The sequence below is a fragment of the Saccostrea cucullata genome, unplaced genomic scaffold (assembly GCF_032062105.1).
Source record: "Saccostrea cucullata isolate Sc308-1 unplaced genomic scaffold, CSIRO_AGI_Scuc_v1 ctg146, whole genome shotgun sequence".
NCBI lineage: Eukaryota > Metazoa > Mollusca > Bivalvia > Ostreida > Ostreidae > Saccostrea > Saccostrea cuccullata.
In genome coordinates, this window is record NW_026919274.1 from 835,884 (window position 1) to 854,435 (window position 18,552).

General features: G+C 36.0%; 1 protein-coding gene across 5 annotated transcripts in view; it reads right to left on the reverse strand.

Annotated features, from left to right (window-relative positions):
• Positions 1-5,473, reverse strand: part of LOC134228380 (regulating synaptic membrane exocytosis protein 2-like) — a 35,530-nt gene extending 30,057 nt beyond the window's left edge. For 4 of the 5 annotated variants that reach the window (XM_062710046.1, XM_062710039.1, XM_062710033.1 and 1 more), the window contains exons 1-2: positions 4,907-5,473; positions 2,790-3,006 (exon numbers count right to left, since the gene is read on the reverse strand). In XM_062710046.1, coding sequence (XP_062566030.1) covers positions 2,790-3,006; positions 4,907-5,046 — 357 coding nt within the window. In that variant the 5' untranslated portion in view covers positions 5,047-5,473. Of the gene's footprint in view, positions 1-2,789; positions 3,007-3,877; positions 4,087-4,906 lie in introns of those variants that run through there. The other variant, XM_062710058.1, reaches the window with a different exon arrangement.
• Positions 5,474-18,552: the final 13,079 nt, after the last annotated feature.

Sequence of the window (18,552 nt, forward strand, 5' to 3'; positions counted from 1 at the left end):
AATTTCAAACATCATTTAGATATTCGTAATTTCATTTCCTATTAAAAAGTTTCCTTCGTGAGTTCAGGTATTGGACAACAGACTGTGAAATTGCAGTGTTCTTGAATTTTGCAAAATAAACAGGTGTTTCTGCATGTGTACATGTACCTTCAATAAAGAATTAAAATACAGTAAAACTTGGTTTTAAGGAAGGTTACAGTGGAACTCTAAATTTTGCTTCCCTTTAACCAAGATTCTTTATATCTTTAAAGTTTAAAGCAATATGTTAAAAGAAATGTCTTCCATGAGATTCATTAAAAGTTCTTGATAACTAAAATATTCTGATAGGTGGGTTCTTCATAACCCAGTTTAACTGTACAAACACAACTTTTAATCCTGAAAATGACTGCTTTATAACTTCTGAAACAGCTCTATCATTATATAGTTGCACTTTTTCGATCACAAGTTGTGCTCTATGTGAAACAATGAAAAAAAAACTCAAACTTTAGTTAGTTATTTTTGAAGAATATTTCAGGATAAAGGAATAACAGTTCATTTCATGATGTCATAATTAACGCATGACTAGTGAGGAAGTATTACTAGGTCATTTTCAAAAGAAATGAAGATACCAAAGACCCAAGTAATATCAAGTGCATATAAGAACAAAAAAGTTTGGATAACTTTTGATTGGATGGTATACATGCTGCATAATGCAAGACTGTGAAGCAATGGAAACCTTTGGATATTAGCTGGAGATCTCTATATGAAGGTCAAAGATCTGAAAAGCACCGCAGAATATTTGAATATCCAAACAATGCTCCAAAATCCTTCCCCTGAACCAGCCCTCTCTGCACCAGTGAGGAATAGCTCCATATTGATTGTACTGATTTTCTTATATAAAGATAACAGCAGTTAAATATTACCAAGCTTAGAATCAGCATTCAGACTTGCACAGTAAATTCAGGGGAGCAAACATAGGTCCCTACAGAGCTAACTTCCTTTTTCACCATTAAAATATAGGATTGACTATTCCTTGTTTGTTAGGCTAAATCTTTAATGATTCACTAAAATATCTGCTATTCATTACAATATTTCAATGTAATAGTATTTTGAAGCACTTTAATATCTTGAAATCTTTGCAATGCCATGCAGTAGAAACAAAAATTCTTGTTCATGTTTAATTCACAATCACTTTGTCTCAATCGTTTGCCCTTATAAAATTGTTATTGATTCACAGTATTGTAAAATTTGACCTTCAAGACCACTAAGCTTCAAAGATTCCCTACAATTATGATCAAATACATTATGTATGAATTATCAATTCAAGTAATTCACTACAGTGATGCACCAATTTTCTTGAAATCAGCTTGTGGTAAACTGCATCCCTTGCTTAAGGAAAGGTACTGACATTTTTAACAATGCATCTCATAAACACGGTCAGTGAATGAAAAATAATACTAATAACCTTTGAAATTCATATTTTTTTGTTTTATTATAAAAATCATCGACTATAAGGATTATGGGTAATAAACTGTATGAAATGACATAATACACATAAAAATCTTCACTGCCTTTTGGCATCGAATGTTCCTTTGACATGTGCAAATATATCTGCAATAACTGTTGTTATAAATTCCTTGAGTGTTCTGGCTAGAAGTGAACACTTATCAATATTATGATAAATTATTAACGGACAGATCCAGCGAGCAAGTGTTCAATTACACGGGATAACAATAGAACTGTGTATTGCTTTTTATCCCTTATGTGCAGTACATGATTGACTGTTCCATTGTCAGTGACTAATGGAAAAGATGGGTTGTGATGAAAGGTCCAGTATCATTTAACCACGGACAGAAAAACTTAGTCACAGATGGATGTGCAGCTAAATACAGTCCATTCTGTAAATTTGATTCAAGAAAAGAAAGAGGCCCAAAAAGAACCATAGAGTGTCAGTCATGGTGAAATAGAAAGGGGGTGGAGGAGAAAAGAGAGAGAGAGAGAGAGAGAGAGAGAGAGAGAGAGAGAGAGAGAGAGAGAGAGAGAGAGAGAGATGGAAGATGCAGGGTTACATCCTTAATCACATCTCACTTCAGTGTTTTTGACAAAAAGACAATCCAAAAATTCAATGCATGTCCCTTATTTCTTCAGTTCTTTTTAACTTTAATTTTTATGAGATTTATTTTTGGTATAGTGTCTTAAAGCCATCCATGAAAATCGTTTGCTTGGCATAACTTAAGTGAGAGTTGCATACCCAGGAGAGAGGGAACTTATTTTCTTTCTTTTAAACATTTATTAAAGTAAAATTTAAATTGTTGATAAAATGTTAATAAGTAGTAAATATAATTTTTTTTTAACATTTTAAAATAAAAAAAAATCCCATCAACAGAGAACACTGATTTTGCTTAGATCCTATCATGGTGCATGTGATAAGCGGCCAAGATTGATTGATTGAATGAATAAAAGAAATTCTTTTAGGTCAATAAATTTTTTTCAAGAGGAGTCATTATGATGAGATGGGAAACAATACTATTGGAAACAGTTAATAATTTTTTGCTTTAGGATAGGTTTTTTGGTATATTGGGGTGGTTTTACAAAAACACTCATGACTCAAGACCAGAAACCTTAGTTGATTTCAAATTTTGAAAAATTAATGATATTCTGAAGATCTGCAATCTCAATATGATGTTCCTTAGCATAAGTTTGATACAACACAAGTACATTGCAAAACTCCTAAAGAGAACATTGTTAGATATTAAAAAAAATAATGATGAATTTACATGACTCACTAGTTGAGTACTAAGTAGTAGTACCTTATTTTGCTTGACTGTCATTCTTCCTCCACATCTAGCACAAGATTTAAGTTGGCAGTAGTGACAAACATGTCCAACACCATCGGCAAACTTTGTCTTGTGGCAAATCTGGCACACTGCTCCTGTGTCTAGCTGACCTTGAGGACCAAGCTTTTTTGCCTCCAAGTTGATTTTGTCAACAGATTGGCGATAGGCATCAAAATCATGTTGCATTTTCCTGAAAGAAGAAAGTATTATCATACTAATATAAGTATGTATGAAAATGTGTGTATATTCAATATCCATTGAAAATTACATTTGCCCCTTTTAGTTCATGACTGAAAATAATAATTCCCAATTTAACCAACCATTCATACTGTCTAGACACATAAAGATGCTTCTCGAGAATGTGGCCTCATACCTGTATCATTTTCAGACTAAAGACTTTACAAATCTCAACTCATTGAACCTTGATCAGCACAATTATGCATAGACAGCAAAAACAAAAGCAACCAATATTTACAAGTATATAGCTCAGTGATAAGAATATGAGCAATATATGTCTTGTTTTGTTTTTTCCCTTGCTTAAAATGGATTTAGTAATATGCAGGTCCAGCATGATTTTAGTTATAATAGCTTTATTAACTATTTTGCATAAATAAAGTTTTATTTTTACCCCTATTCCATTAACATCTAGTATATATTTTGTTTTTAAAAGCATAGATATACCAACTTCAATCAAAACCAACATTGGACATGGGGAGTACAAGGAACTAAAAATAATAAATTCATTAACACTGTCTAATGTTTAACATGATACTTTGAAATTTTGTTTATCTAAAAATCAAAATTTAAATGAATGACCAGAACCCATCAAACTCTGTCCGTTTATAAACAATTCATTGGCTCAGAGGAGGGCAAATCCTGATTCCTGGCTCTCCACAACCTAACCTTTCCAGAAAACTGGAGACGACCTTCATTTCTCGGATATGTAAAAAAGAATCGGCTGATCTTAAAACATATGTAGTAAAGAGAAGATGTGCGAAAATTAACCAGTTATCTTACTGTAAAAGCGAAAGGTGTCAAGATGTCCGTGCTTACCTGCTTACCTGGAGCTGTTCTTCCCAAAGGAAGCAAATTTTGTAGTGAGGTGTATAGCCAAAGTATTTGGCTATGCATTTTCCCGAGTTTGAGGTTAAATAATACTATTCGTGGATCCATCATACAGGTCAGTCTAGTCGATGGCAATTTATTAATTAGCTAATTTTATTAAAGGATGAAATGTAGATTAAACTTTATCCTCAGCTTCATGCGAATAAAGCGCCTCGAGGCTTTTTCTATTTCCTACAGCTGAAGAGTTTGACGAAAGGGAAGTAATCGCGAAGATGCCTCGAAGAATGTGTCTCCTATATATAAAATTGTTGCGATAATAGTCAATATAAAACTATCCTTTCGAATAGCAGCGGATATATTTAATCAAGAATTATTATGAATTTAAGCTCCTTCGATATATCAATCTATACTTTATTATCTCATTTGCTACTAATGATAAATATGTAATTATATAGGGTATATGTAATTCGTTTATCCGCAACTCCTCTCATACCACTGAAGGAAATTTAATGAAACTTTCACAGAATCTTTATTACATATTGTCATTGTGAACCTCCTATTTTACTTTTTGATCTGACATATATTTTGGATTTTCCAGAGCAAAACATAAACAGTGCCATTATATTCATATGGGAGGCGGGGGGTATCATTTAGTGAGCTCATTGCTCACAGTACCTCTAGTTCGTTTTCTGTTCGTTGATCAAATTAATCTGGACTTATACAGATAATTAGTCATTCTTCATTTCGCATTTTCCAATCAGATTTAACATATGTATCAATGCAAGCATAATTTTTTTTTTAAAATCACACCTACTTGCATACATGTGTGCATTGATTTAGACCTAGGCCCATATTGCTATAAATTTTACATGTATAAATTTTGTTTATAAGGAGACAAAATTTTTGCACTTAGTTAAGTAATACATTCCATAGTTCTAAACGAACCAAGATGCTTATGCCATCTGAGGACATCGAGTGTCTATATTCTGTGACTGCAGACAAAATGGCGGCTGGTCTATCCTCACCTTATCATTTCTTGTTCCCTTTCCTCCTCTTCATGCTGCCTTCTCAGGACTTCCTCTATCTGTTTCCTCTCTGCTTCATCAAGATGGGAGAGGTCCGGCATCGGAGGCAGGGAGGGACGTCTGCTAGTCGTCGACATCATTCCAGAGTTTGAACTAACCTCCGGTGTATTCAACTCCCGATACAGATGCTATGAATGTAAAGCTGCGAAACACTAGATTCAACATTAATATATATCCAATCCGGATAAAGGATGAGAGAGAACTGGGCTTTGTATTATTCCTCACTTTCTACATTTTTCCCCTCTCATGCTCGAGATATTCTCATTATCAATATTGAATAATTTTCATTTTTGTCAAATGACCTCCAGCGAGATGAAAAACGTTAGTTGAGATCATTTGTGAAATATCGGTAATCCATTTCGCGACATTAGCTATGCGACACTTATTAAATATTTATGTCAAGACCGCCAATCATCTTGCAGAATGTTTGTGACGTCAAGATATTGGCGAGTTCTGTGGATGCACTACTTGGAGAGTGGATATCGATTTCTGTTCATTTATCGCGCCTGTAGTCCATTGAGACTCTATTTAATGTATACAACCAGCAAACGTATTCTTTCAAACCGTCGATATATGCATATTATAACATAATAACGACAAACTGTGGAATTGCCTCTCTCGGGGGAATGGCTGGCTTCTTCTTGTCGATGGCGCCTGAATTCAGCATCAACGAGGTCTAACGATGCAAGGAAAATTTTCAATATGTTTATTTTTCAGGCTATTTCATGAGGTCGAGAAGGCAAATATAGGTCAGAGTATAAAAATAGAGAATCGATCTATCGATTATCTAACAAAGACTTCAGATTTGCACTGATCGATTCTCACTCAGGCTTGTTGCACCTGTTACCAAAACAGGAAATAGATTGAGGACATCATCAGATCATTGAAAGCCAATGCACCTATACAGAAGTTGTAGATAATATTCAAAATATCGACAGTATGCATCGTTTTGCAATGCATGAATTACTACTGTATATTATTTTTGTGTGATTTTTAGTAAAAAAAAAAACACCTTTATATGTATGATTATAAGTACCGGGTGTTTAATTTAAATTGAACCAATGTCAGCAAATTCATGAAATTGGACAGTATGATAATTTTGAAATTCGTCCTGAGACACCTGCTATACACAGGCGGTGTCCACCTACCTGCCTTTGTATATTGTCTGTATTTTTAACAGATGGGTTAATCAAGTCAAATTGATCCAAGTTTTATTGACAGATTACACAAAATATTATCAACCGAGCGATAAATTTGGTCATTATGAATTTAAACAAAGAAAATGAGATTTTCCCAAAACTCGGACAGGTTCAATAAAAGCATTCCACTGCATGTGTGTTAAACTGAAAAAAGACTATTTCAGATGTCACAGAAAAATACAATTCGTAAAAGTGCAAAACCCCACTCATCAAACAAATAAGTATTTTGGGACAAAAGACTCCCGAAGCAACCCATCTTTTTTCGAAGGGGTTTTCCTCAGCGATAATAGTTTTAGAGAATTGTATATCACATTGTTAAACATTGGACGTTCGAATTTCACGAAAAAGTTTTGAAAAATACAAACATGTACTTCTAATCTGTGTGAATAATGCAAATATCTTTTTTTATGCAAAAACGTTCAATGGGATACACGAACCGGTACAACTGCATAGTTCCATGTATTTTCTACCATTTACCGTGTTATATCTCGATCAACTACCACTATATCAATATCCCAGAATTGTTATAAAATGTAGAATGATTACGTTATAAGGGTGTGTAATTGCACTACTTCAAAAACTGACAAATTAAAAAAAAAACAAGAAGAAGGATTAGACGTCCATTGCTAAATTGATCTAGTTTTACTGACGTATTAAGATACTATACTTTGTCTCCATCCATATAGGTTGATCAACTTGCCCCTAAACTGCATGATTTTAATTTTTTTATAAAATCTATCAAAGGTTCAAACTTTAAATAGAGATCGAAGTGTATCAAATTGACAAAAGTACGCTTACATGTACTTTTTCAGTCTTTTTGTCATTTAAAATATCTTTTTTAAATTATAAATTAGGATAAACTAGGCAGATAAAAATAAACCAAAATTTTGTAATATCATTTCACACATAGCTCTATTTAAAACGTAAGGCGATGATCTAAATATCATAACAAGCTGTTGCGTCATAACAAACTGTCATTAAAATTCGTGAATGGTATTTAAATGGATATTCTTAATTAGTAACTTATGATATGACATTATTAAATAATGAAATATGAGTCATCAAGGCCGTAACTAGGCTCAAATTTTTAGTGAGGCAAGGGCGCTGGACATTCCTAGTATGATAGCCAGTGATGAGGGTTTCCAGGGGAAGGGGGCCTGAAACATGGATATTAGAAAATAAAAGATTTACTCTTAGAAAGTTTTTATGTTTTTAATTGTTGACCGCATGGCACAGTGGTTAGAGCGTATAATTATGCTCTAAAGTCGCAGACTAAACATTTTGAATTATATCTTACATGCTTTGTAAATGAAAATGAGGTACCTAGTGAGATGAACGATTTACAGAAATTGAAACAAAAGTTGAAAATGTAAATAATTTAGCATGAAGACGAACATAATTCATAAGTTCAATGTGAAAAATTGTCACTTTTCAGAAAACTCATAAAATTTAGTGAGGCATTTGCCTCACTTGCCTCAATGGTAGTTACGGCCTTGGTCATTCCATATGAAGTACAAGAATAACATGCCCGGCACTTGAAAATAGTTTTTATCAAGTTTTGCGTCGTAAACATCATTACGAAAAAACACCAAAAACTAGCTGTTGTTTTTATCGTTTTTCTTAATTAATTGTCTTTTGCATTCTCTATTGCTTTGTTTTCACGAAAACGATTGTTTCTCTCCCAAAACTACATCAACGTTCATGCTATGTGACCCTAATGATAGCCCTTATGATTTTTTTGAGTATAATACATGACAAATGCTTTATTATAACGAAAATATGCAAAATATCGAGAAATGTAATTGTGTGTGGCTTTCAAGCAAAGTGACACTAATTTCAAATTAACCGGGTGGCATTAAATGCAAAATTTACATCATTTTTAGTATAACCCTTCATACACAAATCCAAAAACACTTAGAACTGAACTGCTTACAAAAAAAATTTCCAAATCCGGAATATAATGATGTACAAGTCATAAAACGTCACCATTTAAAGCAATGACATTTTGGGAAACAAACATCATTACTTATTGAACTTGAAATAAAAGACCCAACAGAGTAAGACAAAACTGTTTCATATTTGGATGTTTTACAGACTGTTTATTATCCCGCTATTCCCTGTCTAAAGCCCAGGTGAGAAAGGAGGAGAGTTGAGTGTATAAAGCCAGCAACCCTACCTCGTAAAACCCAAGTATGCTACGCTGCCCAAGAAAATTGAAAATTGACCTTGGAGACTGCAACAAATTTCGAGGGATTACACTTTTCTCTCTCACCAGCAAGGTCTTCAATGCATCACACTAAAAGGCGTCGCAGCCAGCTGCTGTGAAAGACATGCTTTACCAGGGGCAGATCTGATTTAGAAATATAGAAAATTTTGTTTTGACCATATATTTGTATTAGAACAGATACTTGAGAAGTTATCAAGTGGAACAGCATACCCTATCCTGTATTCGTTAATTTTGAGAAATTAAGCTTCTTGATAGCTTACACCGTGTGTCTCTCTGGAAAACCCTGTGTTGCAGCACCCCAAAGAAACCGGTTCATATCATCCAGTCCCTCTATGTAGATGTGTGTCCCGAGTAATGAATAACAGCCAGCCTACAGAGCCCTTTGTGCAAAGAAGCAAAGGTGTATTCTGTCACCTGTGCTATTTTCTCTCGAAATTTGCCTGGTTTATGAAAAAGAACAGCACAAAAGGCAAAAAACAGGGATTGAAGTAGACACTGACCTTAATCTTAGAGAACCTGCATTATGCTGATGACCTTGGCCTCCTATCAAACAGGCACCAGGATATTCAGTAGAACACAGACCTTCTCAGTGAAACGGTATACAAAATTGGATTGAAAGTCTACGGCATTAAGACACACGTATTACGAGTAAATACCACTGATTCTTTACTGATCAACTCAAACCACAAGAGGATGTTGAGGAGGTCTGTCATCAAAATCGCCACAACGGGCGATTGTGACAAGAAAATCGACACCAGAATCAGCAAGGCAAACCAGGCTTTGTCCATGTTGAAACCAGTATGGAGATCCATAGCTTTAACAAACACACCTTGATCAGGATCTTCAACAACAATGTCTTCAGTATCCTCCTGTATGGATCAGGGTGCTGGAAGACCTTTTTGGTAATTGAAAGCTGGGGGTCTTTCAAACCAAATTCCTTATACGTATTCTCAAGAGTAAAGATATACGAGTAGATATTTTGGTCAAATACCATATGTGATGAATCCCACTGTGGGACGTGGAGACCTTTCCTTCGAACGAGACTGTATAAACCGAGGTTCTGTGTCGCTGTAGGTGCTGGCACGAAAAAGATCCCTCACTGCTCAATGGTCCTGAGTGCCGAGTATAGGACAAAATTTGTAGCTCTCCACCGGCAAGTGGTGGCGTCTCCACATGAGTAAAAAATTCTTGAGAGGGACGTTAAACAACATACAGTGAATTAATCATATGTGATGAAGAACTCTCTACTACATTCTATTGAAAAGAACTGGGATGCCAACAATATCGCTGACCATCCAAACAAGGCGCTGTCAATGACTTGGTCATACCATGTAGGTTGCTCATAGATGGATACCTTCGGGAAAAAGAAGAAATAGAGGCAGTTCAAATGTGAGGTGGAGATGATCTGTCCTCAAAGACCCGAAAAGCAGAGGTCTGACCATGGAGACATCACCTCGAGCAGCTGCAGACCTAGTCAAATAGAAACACCTTGTAGCTGCCTTTTAGCATCCGATGACCCAGATCGAATTGAGTGAATGATACTGTTAACATATGAGATCTTGCCTTCTAACTAATCTGAAACTAAACAGCATGCAATCATTATTCATTTTGCCGAAACAGGTTATTCACATATAAGATGATGCTACATGGATGACAACCACTTCGTTTGAAGTCACCTTTTCGAACGTTTTATGGTAGTTATAATGACCTTGTTAGTAAGTGTTAATAAAACAGAGTTAACGAACCGTAATCAAAAATACCGATCGGGTGCAGTACAAACAGATATCAGGTGCCATGGAGGAGTATACATCTCCTCTAGATCAGTCACACCGCAGTGTGCAGCAAAACGAAAAAACGTTGAAAATACAGTGTGTAATTAATAGCATAGCAATTAGTATTTAAACAAGAGGTCCATGGGCATTAAAGGTCACCGGAGCAACAATTTTCCAACAATTGAATTTGGTTCATGATTTAAACCAGAGGCCATGACATTCACAATTTTGAAAGAGGCACCATTGCTCATCATAACTAAAGACTTAAACTGCTCAGTTTGGTTACTTAATACCAACAGGCAAAGCAGGGGGACAAAAATGCATTTCAACTAATCAGTAATATTCAGCAATAATCAGAGCCCCCTAAAAAAACCAAACAATTCACAATTTCAGAAGAGGCATCCTTCTTCATCATAACTATGTACTTAATTATTCATCAGCTTATTTCCCAGGATCAGAGGAGAAATTTTCATGAATTATTGCTTTTTCACTACAAAATCAATTAAGCCCCGCCTGAACAACCGAGCCCCTGACCCAGGGCGCATGAAATTTACAATTTTGGAGGAGGCCCCCTTCCTCATTATAACCATGTACTTAAATTAAATTCATTATCTTTATACCAAGGGGCAGAGGAGAAGATTTTCAAAGAATTATTGCACTTTCATTATATAATCAATAGTGCCCACCCTGGAACTAAAACCCCTGACCCTGGGGCCATGAAACTCACAATTTTGGAAGAGACTTATTCAACATAACTGTGTACTTGGTTAGTTTATTTAATGCTCATGAGCTGAGAAGATTTTCAAAGACATAATGCATTTTTCACTATATAATCCATAAAGCCCCGCTCTAGAACTAGAACCTCTGACACTGGGTCCATGAAATTCACAATTTTGGAAGAGGCAGCCTTATCCAACATAACTTTGTACTTGTTTAGATTATTAAATGCCGAAGAACAGAGAAGATTTTCAAAGAAATAATGCTTTTCACTCTATAATCTATATAGCCCCGCCCTAGCACTAGAAACCTGACCCTGGGGTCATAAAATTCATAATTTCGGAAGACACTCTTGCTCATCATAACTATACATCAACTTTGTTTATTTAATACCCAGGAGCAGAGAAGAAGATTTTCAAAGAATTAATGCACTTTCACTATATAATCTATAGAGTCCCGCCCTAGCATTAGAACCCCCGACCCTGGGGCCACGGATTTCACAATTTTGGTAGAGGACTCAGTGCTTATAACAATCATGCCAACAGTTTGACTGCTTGATGTCCAGGAGTAAAGCAGATTTTTTAGTGGTTTTGGTCCCACTCTTCAGGCCCCAGGGGGACGGGGCCATGAATTTCACAATTTTTGTTCCCCTTCACCCATAGATGTCAAAATTGGTTGAAATTGGCTCAGCGGTTCTAGAGAAGAAGCTGAAAATGATCGAAAGTTTACGACCGATTAACGACGTAAGACGAACGGCGGACGACGACGGACAAAAACAGATGGCAATAGGTCACCTAAGTGACTCAGGTGACCTAAAAAAAAAAGCCAGTCAGCATTCGATTTAATGATGAATTGCATATGGAAATGTTTTGGATTATTTATTTCAGTCAAATTTTTTCACATCAATTATAATAAATAGAGATTTAAGTGTATCAAATTGACAATATTACTAGATCTTACATGTACTTTTTGTCATTTTAAAAATATCTAACCATGAAAATTCTAAATACCCTTTCAGTCATGGCTCTAATTAAAACAGTAGCATGCACAAGGCGAGGATCTAAATATCATGACAACCTGTTGCGTCATGATAACAAATGTGTTTACAACATTTGTCATTAAACTTTGTGAATGGTATTAAAATTGCTTTTCTAAATTAATAGCTTATGAGATGACATTATTAAATAATAACGAAATATGAGTCACTTGAGTCATATGAAGGTAAAGAATAATATGTCAGGCACTTATCTAATAATAATGTTGAAGAAAACTTGAAGTCATATTCTGCATTACGAGAGGACACCAATTTATAGCTAGATGGCGTTTTATATTTTTGCCAGTTTTCTCAATGCTACGTGTTTATCGGCTGTCAAATGGTGACGTTGATTCTCATTGGTTGCATCAGCGATGTACATGTAGCTGATGATTTGCCCCACCTACGAGCTTCCTGTTTTTTACACTCTATGCGCTAGTTTTTGATGTATATTTCTTCTGAGAGAAATGCAATTGCAAATTTCAGTTCAGAATAATGTCAGTAGATCTTATGTAATTTGACCGATTTTAATCATAGTGAAAATGTGATCATTTCACACGGTCAACATAGGCGTCGGAACCGGGGGGGCGGGACGATTATTTATTGCAAACAAGGTTTTTTTTTTCCAAATATATACTTAGTATAGACATTGAACATATCTTCGTAAGTTTAGCCCCCCCCCCCCCCACTTTCCACTGATACGTCTTAGTATAGGTTAAAAATGGGGAAAGTGGTGGTGTTTGGAAGAAAAGTTTTGGTACCGGATTGGCACGAAAAAAGATCCCCCCCCCCCCCCCCCCCCCCCCCCCCCCCACGGAATAGGATTTTCGTGTTTGGGAAATAGACATTTCCTTTTTTTTTTTTTGCTTGTCAGTGTTTTTGGAGGTACAAAAAAATTTTTTTTTACACTTAGCCCCCCCCCCCCACTTTCAATTTGCTTCCGACGCCAATGCAGTCAATCATTGCAGTTATAGCACTATAAGAAACTTTTCAAAAGAGCAAAATGATTTCTGTTTCGAGAAACCCAGGGGTGGGGTTTGAGGAGATATTTGACTAGAAATAACGATTTTCAATCAGGTTCAATCATTTCAGTGTCTGACGTTTTCAACATAACCAATTTAAAATTTACTCAATTTCCATGATCTTCCAGTATGTCCTTATATGAAATTACAGGAAGCCCCTGTTTTATTGCAAATCGCTGCTTTTACGACGGTAGCCGCTTTTGTTAACTCAGATACAAATTTTAACGCAATATTTCTACCGTAAAGATGTTACAGTCATTATGTAAACTGTGAGGAAATGCACAGTGTTGGTTGACCTCTTTTAAATACGAAGTACATGTAGCATCGTTTTTATGTCAATTATATTTCGTTTGTGGAAATAGAATGGAAGCAAAACCCATGGATATCGAGAATGATTGTGACATTAAAAAAAATAATACAGAGTAATGATATATTTCTTGGATCCCGAAGAAAAGTACAAATTTCATTACAAAATAATACAAATTTATTCTCTTTTTTCTTTATAAACATTTAGTGCATTGTGTAATCGTGTTGTAAACACACACCATTTATATAGTCATGTGTCTTTTCCAATCCGCACAGAAAAGCACGAAAAGTAATACGTCCATATAATTAACGAAGAACTCTTTACTCCGCCGGGTATGTTTCATCTAGACTTTATTTAAATGAAAAAAAAGCTTACAACTTTCTGACTCAATGAAGGGGGGGGGGGGTATCATTTGGTTTTATTGAAAGGGTGGTCCCAGATTACTAGTATTCCTGTTTTCAATTTACAGTCTCTTTTTGTCCTCAATGACCAATGACAAATGTTAGGGGGTTCAGGTAACCCGACTTACCTATGTAATCGTGCCATTTACACAACCTAATTTTTGCATTATTATTCCTATTTATCTAAAAATTAAATATAATGAATTTATTCTACATTGTTTGAACTTTCGTATGATGTGCGTGTGATGTCAATCTGAAAAGTTTATTCTAAAAATTAACCGGGTCGAAGTTGTGCTAAAATTGGATGCGGGGTTTTCCCTTTGATGCATGGCACCAGGGGCGGATCCAGCAATTTTTGAAGGGGGGGGTTCCAGGCTTGTGTCCCTCTAACCCCCCTCCCCCCTACACACTCTCAAGCAAAGATTCACACACACGTATGGAAAGATCTAAGGTTGTGGTAAATAATAACTTTGTTTTAGGTCCCTTTTTTCTTTGAAAAGGTACCCCCAATCTGAAAAAAAAAACCAAACATGTTTCAAAAACTACTGAAGCCTTGAAATTGACTGGATTTGCAGCATTTCCGAAGAACACAAAGAATTTGAAAAACTTTTTTGATATTTAAAACAAAGCAATTACATGTTAGTCCCTTCAAAAGATATGATAAAAAACGGTACATATATAGCCAACACCGCTTTTAAAAGATAGCGGAAATATCAAATTAAATCTCACATGTTACATATCATAGATAAGATACTAGTATATAAAAAAAGTAGACTATTTTCTACCATTCTCTCAGAAAAAAGTAATAGTGAAGGTGAATGGAGGAAACTAAATGTGTGAGAATCTATCTATTCAATACATAAGATAGATGTACAAATATTAATTTTATTCTCGAAAAACGTTTTACCCATCTCTTTCTCTCTCTCTCTCTCTCTCTCTCTCTCTCTCTCTCTCTCTCTCTCTCTCTCTCTCTCTCTCTCTCTCTCTCTCACACACACACATACCACTTGGCAAAAAATAAAGAGAGGGTTTCCAACCCCCGGAACCCCCCGTCTGGATCCGCCAATGGGCACTGTAATTTTGTCTCCGCGACGTTGATAGCGTCATTATACCCCCCGCTTGAAAAGCGGAAGGGTATATAGTAATCGTTAATTCCCTCCGTCTGTACGTCTGTCCGTCTGTTACGCTTTGGGGTACCCATCTCTTATCCGCAACTCCTCTCATACCACTGAATGAAATTTGATGCAACTTTCACAGAACCTTTATTACATATTGCCATTGTGCACCTCCTATTTTACTTTTTGATCCGACACATATTTTGGGTTTCCCGGCCACAGGAAAACATGGACTTTTTCACCAGTTATAATCATATGGGAGGCGGGGGGTATCATTTAGTGAGCTCATCGCTCACAGTACCTCTAGTTTTGATTGGCTTTCCGGGAGGCGATTTTTTTATTGAAAGTACAAGTTTTGTAAACTATATGGTGTCTGATAACATATGGATAGTACTGATGCTCAGTTTTGCTTATTTTGTTACTACATGAAATAATACAATTTCAAACTAGTTTTGTGGTGTTTTTTTTATTCGTCGTAGGCAATGCTATGAATATTGATGAGATTATCTGGCAACCAATGAGAATGAACGTCAGCCGGTAAACAAGTAGCGTCGAGAAAGTCATGCCCTACTGAAAGTCCAAAGATAGGGTAAAATCGGTCTATCTAATAATAGTGTTGAAGAAAACTTCATATTCTGCATTACGAGAGGACACCAATAACTAGATGGCGTTTAATATTTTTGCCTGTTTTCTCATATTATTTATAGTTTTTATTGGATTCAAATCCTACTGTGGTACATGTACATGTACGTGGAGACATATAGAATATCACACTGCTGTTTTGATCTCGGCCCTGGTATCAGCCCGAGCGGTTGGTATCGGCCCAAGCCCGGAGGGCGCGGGCCGAGACCATCCGAGGGCTGATACCAGGGACGAGATCAAAACAGTGGTGTGATGTTGTTTATATCATATATCTAAAACCAAAGAAAAGAACAAACATTTAGATATTTTTTCAATCAAAAAGTTTATATAATTTTGTCGTAACAAAATTAGAGTTATCTTTTTTTATTTCGATGTTCTTGGAGATGTTGCTTGACAGCAATAATCATATATAGAGAAAGATTTACTTGGTCTAGTCATTAAAAAGAATAGCCCTGGTGTTTTGAAACATTTAATTCATTTCGAAGCACATATTTAACAAAGATTTAAAAAGGTTAAAAAAAAACTTTAAAAAATATTCTACTTTCACTTTAGATCGAACCGGGGTTACAACTATCTGAAATTTATAGTAGGCCTAACTTTTTGTTTTGTTTACGATATACATCAAATTAAAAATGGCACATTTACATAAAAACTTTGTATTGTCTTACTGTCAGAGCAAATAAACGTCCATTTTTAGCTCTACTAGTCAGAGACCAGAAAAGCTTATGCAATAGTAATGCGTCCGGCGTCCGTCCGTCTGTCCGTCTGTCTGTCTGTAAACAATTTTTCAAAATGCTACTCCTCCTACAGTTTTGGTCCGATTTCAATATAACTTGGCATACAAGTAGACTACACTAAGATACATAATTCTGTGTATTGGTTTTCGATTTCGGTAAACGGTGTTGCCACGGTTACTAAAAATAGAAATTTCTGTAAAATTCTTTCAAAATGCTACTCCTCCCACAGTTTTGGTCTGATTTCAATATAACTTGGCACTCAAGTAGACTACACTAAGATACATAATTCTGTATATCGGTTTTCGATTTCGATGAATGGTGTTGCAGTGGTTACTAAAAATAGAAATTTCTGTAAAATTCTTTCAAAATGCTACTCCTCCTACAGTTTTGGTCTGATTTCAATATAACTTGGCACACAAGTAGACTACACTAAGATACATAATTCTGTATATCGGTTTTTGATTTCGATAAACGGTGTTGCCAAGGTTACTAAAAAAAGAAATTTCTATAAAATTCTTTCAAAATGCTACTCCTCCTACAGTTTTGGTGTGATCTCAATATAACTTGGCACACAAGTAGACTACACTAAGGTACATAATTCTGTGTATCGGTTTTTGATTTTGATGAACGGTGTTGCCGTGGTTACTAAAATAGAAATTTCTGTAAAATTGTTTCAAAATGCTACTCCTTCTACAGTTTTGATGTGATTTCAATATAACTTGGCACACAAGTAGACTACACTAAGATACATAATTCTATTTTTTGGTTTTTGATTTCGATGAATGATGTTGCAGTGGTTACTAAAAATAGAAATTTCTGTAAAATTGTTTCAAAATGCTACTCCTCCTACAGTTTTGGTGTGATTTCAGTATAACTTGGCACACAAGTAAACTACACTAAGAACATAAAGAGCCTTTATCAAGGATCATTATTCTATTTCTTGCTATTGTTAAGTTTCAATTCCCAACTGCTTAAGTACTTTTCCTTTGCTATAAGTATAAACCAGTAGAGCTTCAGTCTCGACAGAGACTTCTGGTTTTCAAAACGTGATTTGTTGCTGTCCTAGAAGTAAACAAGAGTTACCTCTCTTACGTCACAAGTGCTATCATTTGGCGCACTTTTTAAAAACAATTTTCTCCAAATTCTAATATAAATAAATATTTTTTAAAGATTCTGGTTTAATTTTTCGATATATAATGTTTCTCTTTATTACTAAAATATGAATTTTACTCTTATTTCACCCAAATAAAACAGAAATAATGATCTGAAATTTGAGGGCGAGACAGCCCCTTGACGACGGGCCGAAACAGAGATATCTCAGCCCTGAGGGCGAGACAGCCCTACTTCCAAGGCGCTGTCTCGCCTAGTCCAAAAGGCCTGTATCAGGGCTGATACACTACTAGGTATATGATATAGGTCTTTATATCGTATGAGATCGTATATAAACCGAGGTCCCATGAAGAAAAAGGCGCTGGTATAAGAAAGGTCCCTCACTGTTCATTGGCCGTTAGTGCCGAGTATATGACAAAATTTGCAGCTCTCCATCGGCAAGTGGTGGTCTCCATATGAATAAAAAAATATCGAGAGGGACGTTTAACAACATTCAAACAAAAAAATCGTGAACCGCGTTGCACAGTGGATTGAGCGTCTACTCTAGATTCGCGAAGTAATGGGTTGATCCTTACGTCGCGGGTTCGAATCCCAATGTGGGGCGTGGAGACCAGTCCTTCGGATGAGACCGTGTAAACCGAGGTCCCGTGTTGCAGTAGGTACTGGCACGAAAAAAGATCCCTCCATGCTCAATAGCCCTGAGTGCCAAGTTTAGATAAACTTCGCAGCTCTCCACCGGCAAGTGGTGGCGTCACCATATGAGTAAAAAATTCTCGAGAGGGACATTAAACAATAAACAATCAATCGATAAATCAAACAAAAATCTTCCAAACACCGAGTCCTTTGGATGAGACCTTAAAAACCGAGGTCCCGTGATACAGAAAGCGTTGGCACGATAAAGAACCCTCACTGCCCAATATGATGGTCTAGATTTAAAGTCCTTCATCGGTATATTGTGACATCTCTATAAATGAAACCTTTAGAGGTACGCCGATTGAGTTGATCAATTCCCAGTCTTGATATACTCAGCTCTCCGCCTTCACCGCAACACATTGAATGTTCATCACTAACGCGTAGAGGTTTAGTGATACACTTTCTCTTCCTACTTCTTCCAAATCCTAATGGAATTCATTTCTGCTTCTCTGCCCGGACGTCCAGTGATTTTTCGTCTTTCAGTGCCTGTCAGAACGACAATCCGCAAGGCCCTCCACATTTGTTACTCTACAAATCCACGTCATCCAACTTCCACTCTCCGTTGTTTACAGTCTGCAAATAGATCTTGGTACTTATTCATTTTCCGCTCA